At 41.3% G+C, this 22,500-nt stretch overlaps 1 protein-coding gene and 1 non-coding gene across 2 annotated transcripts in view; one reads left to right on the top strand and one right to left on the bottom strand.

The window, feature by feature from the left end:
* LOC143284642 (contactin-like) overlaps positions 1–14,024 on the top strand; it is a 42,079-nt gene extending 28,055 nt beyond the window's left edge. Inside the window, exons 22-26 of the mRNA XM_076591517.1 lie at positions 2,089–2,210; positions 4,288–4,492; positions 6,462–6,577; positions 7,634–7,814; positions 8,807–14,024. Of these exons, the coding sequence (XP_076447632.1) occupies positions 2,089–2,210; positions 4,288–4,492; positions 6,462–6,577; positions 7,634–7,814; positions 8,807–8,955 (773 nt within the window). The 3' untranslated portion in view covers positions 8,956–14,024. The remainder of the gene's footprint in view (positions 1–2,088; positions 2,211–4,287; positions 4,493–6,461; positions 6,578–7,633; positions 7,815–8,806) is intronic.
* An 8,269-nt stretch (positions 14,025–22,293) lies between these two features.
* Positions 22,294–22,366, bottom strand: Trnak-uuu (transfer RNA lysine (anticodon UUU)). Its single transcript has one exon. It is a non-coding gene; the product is annotated as a tRNA-Lys (tRNA).
* Positions 22,367–22,500: the final 134 nt, after the last annotated feature.

Genomic DNA, 22,500 nt, shown 5'->3' with positions numbered 1-22,500 from the left:
ATTTTATGTCTTTCCACTTGTGATATTTTTGAGAGTGTGTGTATGTGTCTGTCTGTTAAAGTGCATGAGGGTATATTTCATTTGCACTTGTATTTCTGTTGTTTTATTGTAAACTACCTCATAAATACTCAGATTCCAGTTAACGCCTTAACACCCATCCCCCATTTGGGGTTAAAAGCTGTACCCAGGGTAAAGTACCTCCTAAAACTCTCAGCAGTCATCAAACTCATCTTGCAACTTTGAAAATTCTTAACTTTGGCAAAACTTAACCAAATCAGACCCCGTAAAGCTCAAAAACGAGGTAGTGGTTCTCACGAGAATCTCATTTATGTAAGCAACAATGGCTGCGTGAGTTGTAAGCACATATTTAGCGGGAGCTAATGGGTGCTCCAGGGTTTGAGGCCAAATTGTTAGCGGGCGCTATCGGCCGCTCCAGGGTAATAATATGCTGAGTGTTGGACTTTAGTCATATGAATACCCTGTATTTCCCAGTTTATTGACTTAAAATTTTTTTTTTTTTAAAGGTTTCAGTGCTTATCCTATTTCATGCTTAGTGACAACTATTTGTCAAGGGATGTTTGGTCACAGAGGGTAATACTTAAAAGAAAGTATATATAACCTATACTTTTCTGACAGGAAAATAAACAAACTATCCAATAATGATAATTTCACATGAATACATTTAATGGTTTTGTGATAGGAAATTCCTACAATGACATGGACGGATGTTTCTTTCAAAATTCCCACAATGACATGGACGGATGTTTCTGTCAAAATTTCTGCAATGACATGGACAGGTTTCTGTCAAATATTCCCAGAATGACATGGACGGATGTTTCTGTCAAAATTCCTACATTGACATGCACGGATGTTTCTGTCAAAATTCCTACAATGACGTGGACGGATGTTTCTGTCAAAATTTCTACAATGACATGGACGGATGTTTCTGTCAAAATTCCCACAATGACACGGACGGATGTTTCTGTAAAAATTCCTGCAATGACATGGACAGGTTTCTGTCAAATATTCCCACAATGACATGGATGGATGTTTCTGTCAAAATTCCTACATTGACATGCACGGATGTTTCTGTCGAAATTCCTACAATGACGTGGACGGATGTTTCTGTCAAAATTCCTACATTGACATGCACGGATGTTTCTGTCAAAATTCCTACAATGACGTGGACGGATGCTTCTGTCAAAATTCCTACAATGACATGGACAGATGTTTCTGTCAAAATTCCTACAATGACACAGACGGATGTTTCTGTCAAAATTCCTACAATGACACAGACGGATGTTTGTGTCAAAATTCCTACAATGACATGGACAGGTTTCTGTCAAATATTCCCACAGCGACATGGACAGATGTTTCTGTCAAAATTCCTACATTGACATGCACGGATGTTTCTGTCAAAATTCCTACAATGACGTGGACGGATGTTTCTGCCAAAATTCCCACAATGACATGGACGGATGTTTCTGTCAAAATTCCTACAATGACATGGACGGATGTTTCTGCCAAAATTCCCACAATGACATGGACGGATGTTTCTGTCAAAATTCCTGCAATGACATGGACAGGTTTCCGTCAAATATTCCCACAATGACATGGACGGATGTTTCTGTCAAAATTCCTACAATGACATGGACGGATGTTTCTGTCAAAATTCCTACAATGACGTGGACGGATGTTTCTGTCAAAATTCCTACAATGACATGGACGGATGTTTCTGTCAAAATTCCTACAATGACACAGACGGATGTTTCTGTCAAAATTCCTTCAATGACATGGACGTATGTTTCTGTCAAAATTCCTTCAGTGACATGGACGTATGTTTCTGTCCTGGGGCACTCAAGAGGTTGACTGACTCATTTTAAATTCAAATGTCTCAATGGAGGGGGTGATGTGTGTGGTTGACTGACCATTTTGAATTAAAAATTCTCAATGGAAGGGGTGACGTGTAGCTTACTGACCATTTTGAGTTTAGATTTCTCAGTGGAGGGGGTGACGTGTGTGGTTGACTGAACATTTTGAATGTAAATTTCTCAATAGAGGGGGTGATCGTGATGTGTTTGGTTCCAGTGCCCAGAGGCACCCCTCGGGAGGTGTACGCTGTGAGTTTCAACGCCACCGCTCTCGACGTTTTCTGGACTCCTGTACCCAACACGCGAGACCAGCTCAGGGGCAAACTGATGGGTTACAGGGTGCGTATACATAGGATTGACAATGATTTGGTGCATGTGTGTGTGTGTGTGTGTGTGTGTGCGTGTGCGCGCGCCTGTGTGAGTGCATGCATGCGTGTGTGCGTGCGTGTGTGTGTGTGTGCATGTGTACGTGCGTGTGTGTGTGTGTGTGTGTGAGTGTGTGTGTGTGTGTGTGTGTGTGCGTGCGTGCGTGCGTGCATGCTTGTGTGTGTGCTTAACAAAAAGGAACATACATATATATACCTCTGTGATGGTGTGTGTGTGTGTGTGTGTGTGTGCTAAACAAAAAGGAATTTTCATATACATCTAGCTGTGCTTTTCCTGCCTGTGAATGTATTTGTTATCCTGTCAGAGTGGTTTTTCTACAGAATTTTTTTCCAGGGAGCACACTTTGTTGCCATGGGTTCTTTTACATGCATATGACAAAGTCATAAGCTGAAGAAAGAGGATTGTGTATGTACATCTGGCTTGCTTTATTTACCAGATCATATGACCAAGTCACGCACTGAACAAAAAGAAATACTTATATAAACATATGCTTTATTTACAAGATCAAATGACAGAGTAAAAGTCACATATTCAATGGAAAGGAATACATCTATATGCATGTGGATATGTATTATTTATGAGATCATATGACCGGGTCACATGCTGAACAAAAAGGAATACCTTTATATATGTATACTTCTGACTGCTTTTTTGACCCAGTCATATGACAAAGTCAAGCACTCAGCATAAAGGAAAAAATATGTATGTGGATGTGCATTATTTACCATGTCATATGACAAAAGTCACTCGCTTAACTAAAAAAGAGTACCGTAAAGTTCGGTCTATAAGCCGCGACTTTTTACCCATGCTTCAACCTCTGCGGCTTATACAATGATGCCCTTCAACTCACCAAAATCATGATTTCTGTCCATGAATTTTTGGATGAGTTTCACGATAGTGTGCTAACTGTTCACGTTTTATAAATCAAATCCCCACACATTAAAGCCTTCAGATCAGCATTCATTTCTACTCTGCTCAAGCGTACACCCTCATCATGCCGAAAATGCGACGTAATGACTATGATGCAGCCTTCAAATTGAAGACGATCGACCAAGCAGACGACAGTGCAAGTGGCAAACCAGCAGCGACCTCCACTTGGCGTTCATGTTCATGAAGTGAAAGCGAGGCTGAAGTCAGTGACAAGATGGCGGAGGAAGCTGTGCTGGTTCTCTTTAACTCTGACACTGAAGACGAAGATTTCAGTGGATTCAGTGAGCAGGATGATGTTGAATAAATGTGACTATCCCTAAATTATGGATCTTATTTTTGTTGTGTTCATTTTTTTTATTTTTTTGTGGCACTAGCAGTATTTTCACTTGCTTTTCTTTGTGTTGTTCCTGCTTGTGTTTATTTCATAATCTACAGTATTGACATCTTTTCTGTGGTATCAGTATGTGTTCTGGTACCGGAAATAAGTGCGTTTTATGTATGTATGAAGTTAAATTTTTTCCTAAATTTAGTGGGTGCGGCTTATATACCAGTGTGCTCAATAGACCGAACTTTATGGTATACGTTTGGTTTTGCTTTACCAGATGATATGACAAAGGAACACACATCTATCTTTCTTACTGCCCATGTGGGTTGATGGCCTAGAGGTAACGTGTCCGCCTATGAAGCGAGAGAATCTGAGCGCGCTGGTTCGAATCACGGCTCAGCCGCTGATAATTTCTCCCCCTGCATTGCATGCAGTTTTTATTTGTTTTTCCTATTGAAGTGGATTTTTTCTTATGAATTTTGTCAGGGACAACCCTTTTGTTGCCGTGGGTTCTTTAATATAATATGCTAAGTACATGCTTCACACAGGACCTCGGTTTATCGTCTCATCTGAACAACTAGCGTCCAGACCACCACTCAAGGTCTAGTTGAGGTGGAGAAAATACTGGCCACTGTGTGATTTGAACCAGTACGCTCAGATTCTCCTGCTTCCTAGGTGGATGCGTTAGCTGTAGGACATCACTCCACTGGATTTGTCCAAACGCAGTGACTCCTCCTTGAGAAGCTGATACTGAAGCTGTGGTATATTTCCCAGATCAACTACTGGGACAGGGACCTGGAAACAGAGGACCAGGCCCGATTCAACATCATCTCTCTGCCGGACAGGGCGGACAACATCGACCACGGCCTGATCATCGGCCTGGTGCCAGGCCACTGGTACAAGGTCACTGTCCAGGCCTTGACCTCGGCAGGCTATGGGCCCAAGAGTGAATACTACCCTCAGGAGACTGCGAATTTTGGTGAGGAGTGTTTGTGTGTGGGTGTGGGTGTGTGTGTGTGAGTCTAAAATCCAAAATCAGTTCTGTCCAAAGTTTCAGTTTGGAAGGGTCAACCATGCCTTTGAGTGAAAGTGATAAGGTTACCATTGAAAACTGTTTCAAGGAGAAAGGCTGGGGTGGAAGAAGGATCATAAGGGAATTTCCAGGCAAGGGGTGGAGTCATGTCACTGTAGATATACACATTGCTACAGGGTCAGTAGCACGTAAAATTGGCAGTGGGGGACCCAAGACTGCATGTTCGGAGGAGAACAAGGACCGTGTTGAGGAACTGATTCAGTCCCAGGAGGAGAACCCAGGGACCCACAAATCTCTTAGAGAAGTTGCAAGCGATTTACAAGTGAGCAAGCCTTCTGTGCAAAGAATGGTGAAAGAACTGGAGCTCAAGCCCTTCAAGTGGATATGGGTATCAAGGAGGGACCAAACTGTTAGAGGGAAAAGAAAAACTCACTGCCGTAACTTGAATGACCGCTACTCGGCCCCTGATGTGAAAAGGATCATTTTCACAGACGAGAAAGACTTTACGCATTTATGGGAAATGGAAACGAGAAATTCAGCCATCTCGCCTCTATCATGAAACTTCTAGATTTTAAAAAAAGATAATGGTTTCAGCTGGAGTATCCTGGAAAGGAAAAACAAACATTCATTTTATTGACACTGATAGAGCCAAGGTTAATAGTGAAAGCTACATTCAGTTATTGGATGACAATCTTCTCCCGGATTGTAGGCGTCTTTATCCTAGAAACAATTACGTGTTTCAGCAAGATGGGGCTCCTTCACACACAAGTAGGGTAACCCAGGCCCATCTGGAGGAGGCTACACCAGAATTCATCAAGAAGGATGAATGACCTCTACAAAGTCCTGGCTGTAACCCAGTGAATTATGCCATTTGGGACTCTGAAGGAGAAAGTTTACTGGGGAGTGAGAGACAAATTGACCGAGCAGGCGTTAAAGGACAGGATAATTATGTCATGGGAGGAGATATTGGTGGAAGAAATATGTAAAAGCATTTCTGCTTGGAAGAAACGGCTTTGTTTAGTTGTGGAGGAAGATGGAGGCCACTTTTAGCATAAACTGAAATAGCGAGTTTCCCTCTGATATTGGAGTTTTTGACATGCTGTTTTGAATTTGACAATACTTGCATAATTTGATATTTTATATATTTTGCAGACTTGTTGATGATACCCTGAGGTTACTGTGTGAAAATTTTCAATGAATTCGGTTTCTCTATCACTGAGAAAATACTTGTCAAAAAGCGGTTCACTTTTTGGGGGGACACCCGATATATGTCACTCTGTGTTGGTGTGTTTTGTGTGTATGTTTGTGTGTGTATGTGTGATTATGCATGAGAATGAGAGTGAGTCAGTGTTAATGCATTTGTTTAGAATCAGAATCAGTTCTAATGTACATTAAAGCATAACAAGGTTTTTGAGACATACATGCACAGTCACATATACCAGACACGAAAAGTAATTTAGCAATAAAATGATAAGACAAAATGAAATGCAGAACAAAGAGATTGAATACTTCTTCATGCCGTGGCGTTTTCAGGAGCATTTTGTTTATTTTGGCATGGTTTTTATTTCATGTGTGTGGACATGTTTTGGATGCCTTCAGCTGGAAGTGCCACTATTCCCATTTGGCCTTTTTTTTTTTTTTTATTCTTTGGTGACTTTTTTGTGAAAAGAATGCAGTTGTTTTTAAAATTTTGATTTTATTGACATTATGATTCAAGAAAATGTAAGTATTTTTATTAGTTGATTAGTCTTGGTAGAGACATTTGCTTCACACTAAAAACATACAGGTTTCACCCAGCATTTTATTTTTATTTATCTATTTATTTTATTTTATTTTATTTATTTATTTATTTATTTAAAATTCATCTCATTTGGATTTCAACATTGTGTCATCAATGTGTTTCTGTCCTTGTCAGCTCCTGCTTTGTACCCAACTGAGGTACACGTGTTCTCAGTTGAGGGCATTGGAGTGCGTGTGAACTTCCGAGGCATCAGCACCAACGTTGCTGAGGAGCCGCTCATGGGATACAAGGTCTGTATGATGCTTGCAGTGGCCCACTTCTTGTTGACCTGTATGTGTTTATTGTTGGTGCATGTCCTTTTTTTTTTTCATTCCTTTTTTTTTTTCTTTTCTTCTTCCACCCACCTCACCCTCCAGTACTCTCATTATGTTCTTCACTCTGCTTGCCTCCCCTACCTCACTTCATTACCAGTTCATGTCGCACTGTGTTTCTGCTTCTTCAGAGTTTTTCCATCCTGTATGTGTGTGTCCTGTCCCCCTACTCCTCCAGTAAAGCTGCTATTTCTTTTCCTTCCCACAGACTGTGTGTGTGTGTGTGTGTGTGTGTGTGTGTGTGTGTGTGTGTCCAGATGTTTGGATGTGAGAACTTACTACTTTACTTGTTTCTCATGCTGGAATCTTTGTGTGTTTCGTCAGGATCCTCAAAGAAGCCACTTTTGTGGCAAAACGACAGAAGAGAATAAATTATTCAAGAATTTGTTCTTGTTCCAAGCTGTGCGTTTTGTTTTGATGTTCAAGGTGTTGTGGGCCATTGAGCAGAAATAAATTTGGAAGGAGTGGAACCACTTTGATGGGAGTTGTTATGACACTTGATATATGATATGGAAGTATTTTTTTTCTTGTTCTTACAGGAAACATCACTTGGGCTGGTCAGACTGATCTTGTTGTTTTTTGTTTTGTTTTTAGTGTTGATTTAAAAACAAATTAATTGTATGTAATCTGGGTGTGCGATTGTAATTTGGGTTGTGTGTTCAGTCAGGAAAACTTGGGCTGGTCAGACTCATCTTGTGTTTTTTTTTTTTAGTGGTGATTTAAATACAAATTGTTTGTAATTTGGTTGTGTGATTGTGTGTAACTTGGTGTGTGTATTTTGGGGTGTGGTTGTGTGTAACTTGGGTGTGTGTATTTTGGGGTGTGATTGTGTGTAACTTGGGTGTGTGTATTTTGGGGTGTATGAAGTGGTGGAAGAGAGGGAAGGTCTTTTGTAAAGTGCACCGTTTGTGCACGGCTCTTCTTGACTCATTCCCCCCTTTTTTTTCTTTTTCTTTTTTTTTTCCCGCTTGGCAGGTCCAGTACTGGCCGAGTGGGGAGAACATCCGCAAGGCGCGCACCCTTGATGTGGGTCGGAACAACTACGGCACCATCACCAACCTGACCGAGTCCATTCTGTACCAGATGCGTGTCTATGGCTACAGTCGTGGGGGTCAGGGCGAGAGGAGCTCTCCAGCCATCTACTTCACTGTGGGAGGTAGGAGGCTGTCCGTTTCTCTCTCTCTCTCTGCGCTTTTGGATGTTGAACTGAGGTCCTGTGTGCAGCACGCACTTGGTGCATTGAAAAAGAATTTGGGGAAACAAAGTGTTGACCTCTGGAAAAAATTCTGTAGAAGAAATCCTCTATGACAGGTATGCAAATATATATATATGCATGCACTCAAGGCCTGACTAACATGTTGGGTTATGCTGCTGTCAGGCATCTGCCTAGCAGATGTGGAGTGGCGTATATGGAGTTTTCTGAATGCAGTGACACCTTAAGAAAATGGAACTGTGTTTTTGGTCATAGAGTTTGGGCTGGGTTTCATAAGCGATCTTAGCATTGTTTAAGCTTGCTTGGCATTGAGGATTTTCCTAGGTCTGTGAAAATAGTATAGTGTTTGGAGAAATTTCAACGTTGAGCAAAGTTTGTTTCATATGCTTATGCAATCCAGCCCTGAAGCAGCAAGATCATCAAACTCTTAATATTTTCCAAACCTTCCATTTTTGGTGGAATTTATCCTGAACGGTTGCACTTGATTCTGCTCATCCACTCACATTAAAAAGAATTCTGCTCTCACAAAAAAAGAAAGAAAAAGGTTGTTTTGTGATCGTTAAGTAAAATGCACAGAGCTGCATAGCTGCCATGTGTATAGCCAGTGGCGAGTTAAACAGAAGTTCTGGTGAGCAGCTTCTGACTTTACCTTCACCACCATCATGTGGAAGTATGTGTCAGACACAGACTGCTCTGAAGCTGGAAAAAAGAAAAGGGGTGATCAGAAGCATACAAAACAGTCAGACTGGTCCTCTATATGTGCTGTGTCTTTTTTTTCTTTTTTTTTTTCTATCTTGTCATTGTTTAATAAAATGACAAAGAAAAAGTTTAAGGGAAAAAGGAAAGGAAAAGGAAAAAAGGGGGAGAGAGAGAAAAAGAGAGAGAGAGAGAGAGAGAGAGAGAGAGAGAGGTATGAAGTACTGTTCATGTTTCAGACGGGGAGGTGCCGTCCAACCCAGAGACCACGGAGGTGATGGCGGGGGGTTCCCTTCTACAGTCCTCCCTCCTCACCCTCCTCCTCCCCCTGCTGCTGTCAGTCATCCTGTCTTCCGCACCCTTTGCCGGCCACGTCAGTTTGTCATAACTCCTGAATGGTGAATGCTGCAGAGATCTGAGTAGGCTTGTTTTGTCATTATACATGCTGCGTGACATGACTGAAGATATATGAATGGACTGTCATTGTGTCAGCTTTGTAAAACTACTGAGGGTATGAGTAGACTGTCATTGTTCATGTGAAAATACTAAAGATCTGAGATGACTGTCATCACACGTACTAGATAAAACAGCTGAAGGTTGTTGACATGGTGTTCAGGTGGCATAAGCCCCCTGCTTTAAAAAAAATTTTTTTTAATAATGATAGTGGTTACATACTCATTAATTTCTGATATTGCCATTTACACAAAGAAACAAGAAGAGAAAGAAAAGGGAGATACTATGCAGGAATTGGTGCTTAATTAAGTCCTTTTGTAAGGTTTGTTTTTTTTCCATAAAATTGTTCAATCTTTGTTGAGGAGCCATGCCAGCACTTTTCATTGAGCCTCTTCTCAGGAAGTTTAGATTCTGAGTCTTCACAGTCTTTGTCAGGTGTTCTTGTTTTGCAAGGTGTTTTTAGATCCTAGGTAAAAGTACTGACTTCAGGTATGCCTGCCAAGGAAACCAAGTCTTGGAAGAGGCTTTTTGTTTGTTTGTTTGTTCTTGTGTTTAACTTCAATCCGCTGTTGTGATTTTGGACAAAGATCTGCTCCCTCCCCACCTCCCTTTCTCTCTTGTTTGTTTACGGTACTCCTTTCTCTTTCTGTCCTTTCTATATACATTGTTAAAAAAAGATATGTAAAGAGGGGGAACCACAACATACTATCTAGTTTAACTTGAGAGGTTAGTTTATGTATGTGTGTGTACATGTTCAGGTTTGTTTTTATCAGAATATAAGGTAAATAATAGAGAAAGGAAAACGAGATTGACTTACAGAAGGTAGTGGGAGAAAGAGTAGGCTGGAGAGAACGAAGGGAAGCTGCTGGGTGGGGAGTTTGAACAGTGACTGTGTAAAGCATTTACCTGGCATTGTCACCTGATGACAACGTTTGTGTGTGATAACTGTTAGTGTTATTTGACAACGAGAAGCTGAAACATTTCTTCTCCAGTGCCTTGATTGGTGTTTGCAGCTTGTTTGAGAACTGACCTCAGCAGTCTGTAAACCATCATGGGGCTGTTTCGAAGAAACTGCAGTGAATAATCAGCGTGCATCTGTGAAAAATAACCATTTCACATGTGTTAGAAAAGCTAAGCCATTTACTTTTTTTTTTCATAGACCTCTTTGTGTGTAAGTTTGCATGCAGGTTTGTATGTATTTGAGTGTATCTTGATAAAAAAAAAGATAAGGAATGGAAAACTTCGAAATATTATTATACATTGAACATATCATTGACTTCAGTTGAGAAATATCATATACTGAACATATCATTAACTTGGGTTGTTTAATATTATGAGACTGTATTTTGATACCTGTACATTAATTTTTCTTTTTTTACAGTTCGAAGTGAGACTGTACCAGTACATTTTTTTTCCTTTTACATTTCAATGTAGTTTTGCAGATTGTTAAACATGTGATGTACAAATCTGAATATGACTTATGTTTTTAACAAAATGTATATTGGCTCCTTATGGTCTTTAAAAATGTTGACAGGATTTCCCGAGTTTCATGTTGGGGAACTTTGGTGCCACATGTGCAGATTGTTTTCCATGATGTGTATCTTTTCTCGTTTTCCATGATGTGTATCTTTTCTTGGTTTCTATCTTTTCTTGTTTTACACGATGTGTATGTTCTTGTTCCTGGGCAGGGTCGCAAAAGCAGTCTTGGCAGTTAGGTCTGCTTTGTGTTAAGAACTTTCCCAACTCCACACTGATTGTGTAGACTTAGGAATATTGTTGATGCAAAGCAAACTTAACGCTGCATGCAAAGGTAAAGATCGCTCTTGCAACCCAGCCCTGAACTTCTCATATTTTGCTTTGCTTGTGTCTGCTGTGTACTAACAAAATAGAGAAAAATGTCTGCAAAAAGTCTAGATTAATAGAAAAAGCTGCCATTGGGGAACATAAAGACCTTCATCAGTTTTACCATCATCACATTGTTTGTATGGATGACTGTAAAATGTAGCTGTTAAGATCAGATAGGTTGGTAATATGGATACTTATACAGTACCTGTCCTCGGTGGGAAACCAAGCTCAAAGTGCTTTACAAACACAGAGTCATTTGCACAACAGGCTGCCTACCTATGGGTTAAAGGCCCCCAAGCCTTTTATGGCTGTCGAGGCAGTGAAGTCATACTCACTGTGTATAGGGCTCGGTATAGGAAGCTGGAGCCCAGTCCTGTCCATCCAGTGTTTTAACCTTCCCCAGCCGATGACAGGTACCCATTCACACGCACAACACCATGCCGAAGCGAGGCCTCGAACCCTGATCACTGATGAACACTGGATCAGAAGTCCCAACGCCTCACTGATTCTGTCACTGTGCCTTACAGATTAGATATCAAATTCAGTGATCCAAGTTTTGAGGAAAATGCAGTGGTCTTTTTACATCACAGCACTTTGAATGCTCATAAGTGAGTTGTCACAATGTACAGGCTTCCACTGAACCAGCAGAAAGAAAAAAAAAAAGGCGAAAGTTTCTTTTTTTCTTTTTCCAGATTTATGGTAATCTCAGACTGTATATTGTTGTTACCTTTGGTCTTCAGAAACTGAACTGGTTAGAGTAAGTTGTGACCAGCTTGTACCCTCTCCTGAAAACAAAGTGTGGCTGCGTAAATTGTTGGATGGAGAGGGTGATGCATGTGAGAAATTATTCGCAGGAAACAAGAGAACATGGGAACTGCAGCCAGTGAATGCAAAAGGAGGAGGTCATGTAGAAATCTGGGTAGCCTGTTGGTAATTTCATGGCCATGATTATTTTGATGACCTGGAAAAGAAGTGGACATGTTTGACTTGTATTGCTTTTTTTTTTTTTTTTTTTTGCTTTTTTCTTCTTCTTTTGTTGCCAGCCTGCTTTTGTTTTCTCTAGTCGTGCTCTGTATGATTGTATGCTTTGTCTCCAGTCTTCAGATTGCTTGTATTATTTGTTGTTGTTGTTGTTGAAAATGTATGATTTGCTTTAAGAGATCCAGAAGTGATTTGTCTGTTATTGCAGTATAACATCTTGCTGTGCTTGTCTCAGTACTGCTTTTTTTTATGCTTCTCACTGTTTGAGAAGCTGTGTATTCCCTTTTTATCCTTTTTTCAAGTCAGTATCAGTTTCACACTCGTAAGATTTATAGTGTGTGTGTGTTTGCGAGTGTGAATGTGCGCGTGCACACGCATGTGTGTGTGTGTGTGTGTGCTTGGGTCCTGTGCATGTACCTGCTCTCAAATGTGCATGTGCTTGAGAGAGAAAGAGAGGTGGGGAGAGGAGGGAGAAAGAGTTTGTGTCAAAGATGACATCATGCACTTGTCATGATGAATCAAAAACTTTGCCCAGATTAGCTCATTATATTGTACTGTATAAATGGTATGGTTTCAGTATATCTGTTTCATTTTTTTAATCATTAATTTCACCCATATGTAGGCAAAACATTTTGTTTTGATAAATCCCCTCCCTTGAATTTAGTTTTGATGTTAAATTGCATTTGATCTGCTGAAAAGGATGCTTATGTAAAACTGATTTTGATTTCATTTACTACCATTTTCTTGTGAGTCATTTCTTAGGATTTAACCAATATAGAATGCTTTGTAAGTGTTTATTTTGCAGTTTAATCATAATTGTGTCATGTAAAATGTTTGTAAAAATTGAAGAACGTCACTTTGAGCGAAGTGTAAGTTTTCTTTTGTAATTCATTGATTAGTTAATAATTATTCTCATAACAAAAATTTTTAGGCAGTTTGAAATGCACAAAGATATTTGTTTACATGAAAAGAAGTTTAGCGATCTGAGAATGAGTGTAATCTGAAAGAGAGCTATTTTGGTACTCAGAGGGCTCTGATTAATCATTTTGAATTATCAAACAAGATCTGAGTCATTATCTGTTTCCATTATTAATCCCAGTTTTTTTATGCATAATAATCAGATTTAAGTGAGATACTGTCTGTTCATCCTTCGTTCTTTTGCAGTCTCTTGGAAATTTACATATCTTGCAATGTCAGTTCATAATGATAATTATGGCCTGGATTTCTCTCCTGCATCATTACTCATTCTGAAATCTCAGAAGGTTGATATTGTTTTTAGAATCAAGTGCTGTCTGTTGAAGAGATTCTTTTCAATTCCTTGTGAAGTAGAGATAAAGAATGGGAATTTGACGAACAAAAGACTGATGAAGAAAGAAGTGTCTGTCCTCTTGAAAACATTCTGAATCTGTTTTTGATTTGAAAGAGTTGTTCAGCTCAAAAGCAGTGGATGTATGAGACACAATTATCTTTCTATCAGGAGAGTGGTGATGTCACATTTATGCACAACAGGGACATGTTACAAAGGGTATCCCACAGGGATTTCCTTACGTTTGTTCAGCGCCTGTTTTCATTTAAATTTGGTTTTACAAACTTGGTGTTACTGCTGTGTTGTCATGAAAAACAGCTGACACCACAGCTGTTGCTGCTGTTGAAAGTAGCCAGCATGGAAATGCATAAATTGAGATGATGAAACAAGATTGCAAGAACTCTCATGTCTCTGTCAATCTCACCAGATTTGGCGCACTTTGACATGAAACAAAAACAAAATCAGAAATAGCACAAACAAGATTGAGCGTATGGTTTGACTGCTTTGTTATACTTTTCTTTTGTGACCAGGAATACTCGAATTCCATTCTTTTATTTTTTATACTCAATGAGCCTTTTGACTGTAGAATCCAGAAATTCTCAGAATTCCGAAATTATTAGTCTGATTTCCATGTACCTTTGAGTCTTTCTTTTTGCTTATGGGTACTGGCAGAATTGTTTCTTGTGTGAAAATGGTTATACATTATCATTCCTTGTTCTTTTGTGTGTGTGTGTCTTGAAATTCTGCAATTTGTTTCATTCCATTTTAAAAGTATATTTGTTTGTACACTATCAACAGTAAACATATCACATGAACAAACTGAAAGGTTTCCTGTAGATATTCTTTTTGGCAATAATAACCATTTTACAGTATGTAATGGAGTCACTTTTTGTGTGCATGCTCACATGGATGTATGTGCCAATTAAATGCATTATATATGTATAAATGATAAGCTGATGGACCCTTTCCTCACATTGAACAACTGTAAAACAATTTCAACTTGAGTTCATTCTTTTTACTACACATTTTTACAACACAGTTTACACACTTTGTTTTAATTGTTACATCACATTATCATTCCTTGTTCTTTTTTTCTAAATAAGTTACAACTGAACGCAGACAAAACAAAAGCAATGATCATAGGAAGTAAACAAAAACTCTCTTCCATCACAGCTGACAAAATCTAACTTGGCAGTACATCCATCCCTCATTCTAGCTCAGTCAGGAACCTCGGCGTTGTCCTTGACAACACACTATCCATGCAAAAATTTATTAGTCAGACATGTCAATACTGCTACTGTCAATTGCGACGCATCAGTTTCATTCAGAAATATCTGTCCACCGACGCAACATCTAGACTTGTCGTTTCTCTCATTCTCTCTTGCCTTGACTACTGTAACTCCCTTTTGTCTGGTTTGCCTGCTTCATCCATTCAATCCCTTCAGCACATACAAAACTCCTATGCCCGACTCGTCCTCAGAAAGAAAAGACCTGAGCACATCACTACTACTTTGCAACATCTCCATTGGCTCCCTGTCTCACACAGAATAAAGTATAAGATCAGCACTCTGTTATAAATGTATTCAAAAATCTCTCCCTTCCTATCTTTGTGGCTGCCTTCACCTTTACACTCCATCTCGGTCTCTACGATCGGCTTCGGATCCACTCTGCTTATGCATACCCAGATTCAAACACTCCACTGTTGGACTGTTTCTTGGTTTCTGGACCTTGTATTTGGAATGAACTTTCTCTTTCGCTTCGTCAGGTCTCCGCACTCAGTTCTTTCAAGTCTGGCCTTAAAACCCACCTCTTCACAAGGCAGCCTCCCTCCCCTACCACTTCCTTGTGTCTTCAGTTTCTTCAGTTTTAGAGTTATGCGTGCGTGTGAATGACTGGTGTGAAAGTGCTTAGAGATTTGTCTCTGCACAAGATTCAGTGCTATATAAATACCATTATTACTATTATTATTATTATTAAACATCACAAAGAAAAACAAGATATTTTCAGGTCTTTTATACCTTTGGCATGTTATCATCACTTATACAACAATTATCTTTGGTCACAGTTCAACATCTAAGTGCTTGACAAACAGAGTCATTTGCACAATCTGAGTACCCGAGTAGAACCATCTGACAGGTCCATCAGAGCAAGAAGTCTGATCTTATTCAGTATTGTCCCTTAAACCCCAGTTGATTGTTCTTTCAAAAAGCCTTCATCACACTATCATTGTTCACCTGGTCCAGGAAAGGAATTATCCTCCTGAACACTTCAACATTCCCTTTTAACACCTCCAACCACCTGAATTATTTTTAAGTGAATCTGATTGTTTAAACATATGCTTGCACTATAATGAAACATTCTATTTCCCTGGCATGTTTTGTTTTACAGTAGCCTATTTCAATACAGCATCTCACAAAATATCTTTACACTTCAGGAAACTTACTGGAAACAAATGTCTTTTTACACATATTAACACATTTCACTTTGAAGGACTAAAAATAGAATGTTTGCAGATCTAGATAATATATATCAAATGCAGTTGTGAAGGGATCTTGACACATTATCGGATGACTAAATTATGTTAATGAATGATCATGCATTGTCTACACTGGTCCTTATTGGTCTCTATTGGTCTCTATTTTTTGTTGTGCAAAGCGACAAATGTGTGCAAAGGTTCACAGCTTTTGCTGATAAAACACAGAAGTGAAATGTGTCTTGTTAGTTTTTGTTGTCATTGTTGCTCAGTGGTAGAGTGCACTCGTGATAAATATCTTTCTATATATGATCGAAAGACACATTTCACTCCCAGATCTAAATAACGTAAAAAAAAAAAAGTGTTGCAAGTGGTGTCAGTCACTGATACAGTGCTCGGATGGATGTCATCATCACCACATCATCTAAAAGTGAGCGTTGTCTGTAAACTCAGAATAATCATGAACCGTGTTGGCCTCAATAGAGAGAAAGAGGACCCACACCCTCAAACAACCCATCCTTCACCGAACCATTAACCCAGCCATGAACAACTTGATCTGGAGGGCTTTTTTTGACAATTGGTCGGTAAACTCCTCTTCAACAGAGGGGAAGAAAGAGCTTGCTTTGATCTAAAATCAAATTGGGCTGTGTATAAATGTGTGAAAGGATGAACGCATAAACAAGGTCATATGAACTGCCAAGAAAAATAGCTGCTTGGGAATATCTGTTTTGCCAGGTACCTTTTCTTTTCTCCTTTCAACCTTTTTATTATTATTATCATTATTTTTTTTAAAAAACTTTTTGTTTGTGGTGTTTTATTTATTTATTTAAAATTTAAAAAAAAATATTATTTAAAAAAAATATTTTATTTTTATTTGTTTTATTTATTTATTTTTTTTCCCCCAAGGCCTGACTAAGCGCGTTGGGTTACACTGCTGGTCAGGCATCTGCTTGGCAGATGTGGTGTTGCGTATATGGATTTGTCCGAACACAGTGACGCCTCCTTGAGCTACTGACACTGTTACTGATCCTTTCAACCCTCTCCACCCCATTTTATGTATATGTTCTTTGGGGTGGGGGTGGAGTGCAATAAGTTCATGTTTACATACCTGGATACCATGTGGTGAAGAAACAATAAATGGGAAGGAGGATATCTTGTAGATGTTTTTGTTATAACAATCTAAAAACAAATCGAAGAAAATAAGAAAGAAAATAAATTTCTTTATCAAGTTTTATTGAAAGCAGTGCGCCTTTTCTTTTTCCAAAAAAGAAAAGTATTTCATGGAGAGTAGACGATTGACCTAGTTTTATAATGGCTGGCAGGCATTTTCAGTTCCAAAATAGAAACCTTTATTCGACCCCAGGAGAGAAATAAAAAGAACAAATGAAAATGAAAAACAAACACAACAATAAATCTGAAATGGGAGGGTTGTTGCAGCAATATGTATTGCACGAATATGCTGCAGTGCTCACGCACTCACAAGAATAAACACACACACACACACACACACACACGACCCCACCCCGTTACACACCACTCGCGCTCCAGGGTATTTGAAATCAAGGTTTCTGACTGGGGATACGGAGAGATAAGTAATTCAAGGGACTGGCTGAAGGGGGAAGGAGGGCGGTGATCATGCTGATTGGGAAGATTAGATTTTTATCTTAACGAGGAAGAGATCCGGGTTGTGAATAGCCCATTGTGAATCATTCGCATCCTGTTAGCCACTGAATCGAAACGAGCGAATAAACGAATGAAAAGACTGCTGAAATAAACATTAAGGGTTTTTAAAAATCACCAATAACAACTAAGAAACAAAGAAAGAAAGGGCAAAAAATAGACCAGGAAGAGGCGGAGGAAGAAAGAGAGAGAGAGAGAGAGAGAGAGAGAGAGAGAGAAGGAGGGATCGGGGAGAGAGACAGAAAGACGGAGGGAGGGGGTGAGAAAGAGGGAGCAAAGTGAATACAAGATGACTGAAGAAGAACGATTACAACTGAAATCGTACGCTTAAGAAGAAAAAATAAAATAAAATAAAATAAAATAAAAGGGGGTGGGGGGATGTTCATTCAAAGGTTCATTTAAAGAGACATATAACTTTTGTGTAAGTACTTCGATGTCTGTTGATGGTGCTGTCGGTTCTGGAGGTGTTTTTTGTTTCGCTCCCTGAACGAAAGATATTTTAGCATCTTCTCGTGTTTCTCCGAGCGCCTCAGTCGCTAAAAAGTATTTTGTACTCTTTTCCAAGTCCCCATGCCCCTGTTTCCATTTAGGTCTTATCAGTTCCATTCCCATATACTTCGAAAATTGTACTTTTCTCAGTGCTCATCGTGTGAAATCTATTCAAAATGTCAGCCTCCGCTGTTTTGGCTGGCAACATCGTGCTAACATCGAGTGTGCCCTGCTAACCAGGCCCAGGTACTACAAAGTGCAACAACACCAGCATTCCAAAGTATGCAGGTATGTCTCGATACATCACACTTTCAGCACTTGCTCTCATCCTATTGGTGTACAAGACGTTTGTGGCTGATGCGTCTCTCCCAGAAAAATACACCAACATCTCCGGCATAAACTTCCAACAGAAGAATGTCATGCGCACACTTGGACCAGGTCTAGTCATCTTCATCCAGGATACAGGCAGAGCAAGAGGTTTGAAGAAGGGAATACCTTATCGCAGTACACTAGTACTTCTGTGCCTAGTCAGCCTGCTATTGTCTCTGTCATACGCCCCAGAGCCAAACCGTGGTCCATTCACCCCACAGAGTAAACAGAGTGACCCACAGTCACAATCACCAGATCCAACCAACCCACAGTCCCAGTCCACAGCAGAGGAATCTTCACACGCACCATGTGGTACCTGTGACAGAACTGTTGGCTGGACAGACAGGAGTGGCGTGTGAAACCTGTGGTCTCTGGTTTCATGCATATTGCCAGAGCATTGGACAGCAGACATACCAGAACTTGGAATCGTCCCAGGTATCACGGCACTGCGTGATCTGTGGCAGTCCAAACTACAGTCAGACTGCATTCAACCTTCAACGACATCTCTCTGCCATCACCCGTAGAGACTGACTTCAAGTCCCTCCACTGCTCAACACCAACAAGAGCCAGTCAACAGAATAAACAACAATCAAGGCCCCTTCGCCTGCTCAATGTCAGCTTTCAGTCTGTCAGCAGAAAACGAGCTGAAATTGAGCATCTTTTCGACAGCATCAAACCAAACAGATAGTAAGGACTCAGAATTCCTGCATTCTCACTACAGGGCTTTCCGCAAGGACAGAGGAGGCAGAGGTGGTGGCGGCGTCCTTATAGCCACAAGAGAGGAGCTGCAGTGCACACTGGTCCCAGAGCTAGATACAGACTGCGAAGCAATGTGGGTGAAGGTGCTGACACCTGGCCACAGATCACTCTACATCTGCTGCTACTATCGCTATGACGTCAGCGATGAGGCAAGCTTCAACAACTTTGAAAAAAGTTTCAGGAGGGCGGCCGCTATTGAGAATGCCCAGATTCTAATTGCTGGCTTTGACTGGATATATGACCCAGAGACAGTCTCTATTAAGGCAAAATGTCTGCCCTGGACTTCACCAGTCTTTCCTTGATCTGCTGGGTGACCACGGTCTGGAACAGATGGTCCATGAATCTACCAGAGGGCAGAACACACTAGACCTCATCCTGACCAACCGACCAGAACTGATCCCCCGTGTGGAAATGGTCCCCCGACTGTCTGACCATGAGATAGTCTACTGTGAGTTCCTTACCTGTGTGACCAGGAAGACCGACCCACCAAGACAGATCCCCTTGTACAACAAGGCCAACTGGGAGGGACTGAAGGCAGACATGCGCAGCCTCCAACCAGACTTTGACTCTATGGACGACAACACCCCAGTGGAGGAGATGTGGCAGCGTCGATGTGCATAAGCATGGCAAAGAACATCCCCCACAAGACAGCAAGACCAAAGGCTTCCTGCCCCTGGTTCACCCCTGAACTGTGCCGTCTCTGTAGGAAAAGGGACCGCAAGTACAGGAAAATGAAAAAAAAACAATGGACAGTAGATCACAGAAAGCAAGACACCCACCCCCGCACACCAGGCCTGCATAGTGAATCAAAGACCGCAGATCACTGGAGGAGGTGCCAGGCTCAGTACCAAGATCAAGTTAAGGCCGTGGAGAGGGAGATCCAAAGAAAACTCTGGCTTGCATACTGGAATTACACAGGGAGACTCTTTTCGCAAAAGAACACAGAAGAAGACACAAGGCCCTGTACCAAACGCTTCTGGACTTACGTCAAACACCAGAAGTCCTCTAATTCCGGAGTAGCCCCTCTCAAGGTTCAGGGTAAACTGATCACGGACTCCAAAGCAAAGGCTGAAGCTCTCAACACTCAGTTTTACAGCGCTTTTAGCAATGGAGACAAATACACACCAGATCAATTCAGCAATAAATGCAACATGCAGGGCAACAGAGAGGACTATCCAACTATGGGCAACAACACCGTCACTGAAGCTGGTGTACACAAGCTCCTTGCTGGACTAAACACAACCAAGGCCACTGGCCCTGATGGTCTGCCACCAAGAGTCCCCAGGGAATGTGCCCTCAAAGTGGCCCCTATCCTGACACGGATCTACCAGTGCTCCCTTGACTCAGGACAGGTCCCGGATGACTGGAGAGTGGCGACAGTCACGCCTGTCTACAAGAAGGGCGAACACTACAACCCAGCAAACTACCGCCCAGTATCTCTGACCAGTGTGCCGTGTAAAGTTCTGGAACACATCATGACTCACCTGGAAGAGAACTACATACTGAGTGATGAACAACACGGGTTCCGCCGCCACCGCTCCTGCAAGACACAGCTCCTGGAGTTTCTCGACGAGCTGACTGCCAACGTTGAGGGGAGAGACAAACTGACGTCGTCGTGATGGACTTTGCCAAAGCGTTTTCTCTCCTGCTGCATAAGCTTGATCACTACGGATAGCAGAAGACAGTCTGTGGCTGTGGACGGAAAGAGGTCTGGGCACACTCTGGTTCGATCAGGAGTACTGCAGGGCTCAGTGCTTGGTCCATGCCTGTTCCTGGTATACACATGCGACTTAGCATCACAAGTGAGATCCCCTGTTCGCCTCTTCGCAGACGACACTGCTGTGTACCGTCTCATCACTGCCCCAAGCGACCACGACACCCTGCAAGATGACCTGAGGAAACTAGAGGCCTGGAAAGATGAATGGGAGATGAAATGTCATCCTGAAAAATGTAGCGTCCTCACGTGCACCACGAGGAGAAACCATTTCCACAGTCACCGGCTGGAGTCTGTGACAAACCACTAAATATCTTGGCGTCACACTCCAGTCCAATCTCTGCTTCACGAACCATATCAACAGCATGGTGGCAAAGGCAAACAAGACACTCGGCTTCCTACGAAGGAACCTGAGGAAGGCGTCAATCAAAATAAGGTCACTCGCCTACAAATCCCTGATACGCCCTATCCTCGAATACGCCAGTACAGCATGGGACCCCACCGCCAGGAAAGAGACAGACAAAATAGAAGCGGTCCAACGAAGAGCAGCATGATTTGCCCTCAGTAAACACCAGATGACAGTCAGTGTCACCGAACTGCTGCAGACACTGGGGTGGAAAACCCTGGAACAGTGTAGGAGGAGAGCAAGATTGGTCATGTTATATATAAAATTAGCAGGGACATGACCAAAGTCAAGTGCCCACACCTCCACCAGCAACAACAACAGGCCAGAAGAGCTCACACCAGAACACTTGACAGAATCCCCTGTAGAGTGGACATCAGGCTGAATGCCTTCTTTCCAAAAACAATCCGTGATTGGAATGCCCTGCCCCAGGACACTGTTGATGCCTCAACTCTTGCCACCTTCGTTAAGAAGCTGGCACTCTACTGATTCACTGCCTTTATTTATTTATTTATTTATTTTTTTAAATCGGAACCCACCACCACAAAATGCCGATAATGGTCAGCTGGTTCACCCTGGGCATCATCCGGAAGAAGAAGAAGAAGAAGAAGAAGAACTTTCTGACGTACCGATTTCAAATTTTCAGGCATTTTCGAAGTATTCTCCTCGACTGTCCATGCATTGTGGCAAACTCTTCCCCCACTTTTAAAATGCGTACAATAATTTAAAAAAAAAAAAAAAAAAAAAAAAAAAAAAAAATTGCGAGAGAAAAAAGAAAAAAGAACCTTCTCTCCAGCCAGAGTAGCCTTCTTTGCTGGAAATAACCATCAGAACGTCGCACGATGCGTGATCGGGACAGTGGAGCAAGTCCAATGCACCTATTCCCGATTCGCCTATTAGGGATTCGCCTATCCTCTAAAGGTGCCGCCACCGTCAGTGACATACCGAGAGTTTGACTCTTTGTTCTGTTTCACCCACTCGCCGTTCCTGTTTCGCCTGTTCGGCCTCTGTCTCAACCAAACACGCAGACGTATGTTCACACACTCGCACACGCAGACACTCAACTCCTACATGGATGAGTATGAAAATAAGTTTGTGGACAGATACCAATGCTCAGATCGCCAAAAAGAACAAAGATGCGTGTACATACACGCAAAAACGAACTCTGGGAGAGGCTGAATTCCGTATGAACAATTGTATGTTGTCATGCATGCGTGCACATTTTTAAAAAAAAAAGAAGAAAAAAAAAAGTAGCGCCCAATAGGGGACTCGAACCCCTGACCCTCAGATTAAAAGTCTGATGCTCTACCGACTGAGCTAACCGGGCTGCTCTGTAAGACAGGTATCTCAATACCCTGGAAAAATAAAATTTCGTTCAGTCGTTCGTTCATGATCACCACCACCGCCACCGTTGCCGCTAACAGTGATTATTAACAACGGTGACGACAAAAACATTTTTGA

The sequence above is a fragment of the Babylonia areolata genome, chromosome 8, assembly GCF_041734735.1.
Source record: "Babylonia areolata isolate BAREFJ2019XMU chromosome 8, ASM4173473v1, whole genome shotgun sequence".
Taxonomy (NCBI): domain Eukaryota; kingdom Metazoa; phylum Mollusca; class Gastropoda; order Neogastropoda; family Buccinidae; genus Babylonia; species Babylonia areolata.
Note: the sequence above shows the minus strand (reverse complement) of the source record. Positions and strands in the feature narration are given on the sequence as shown.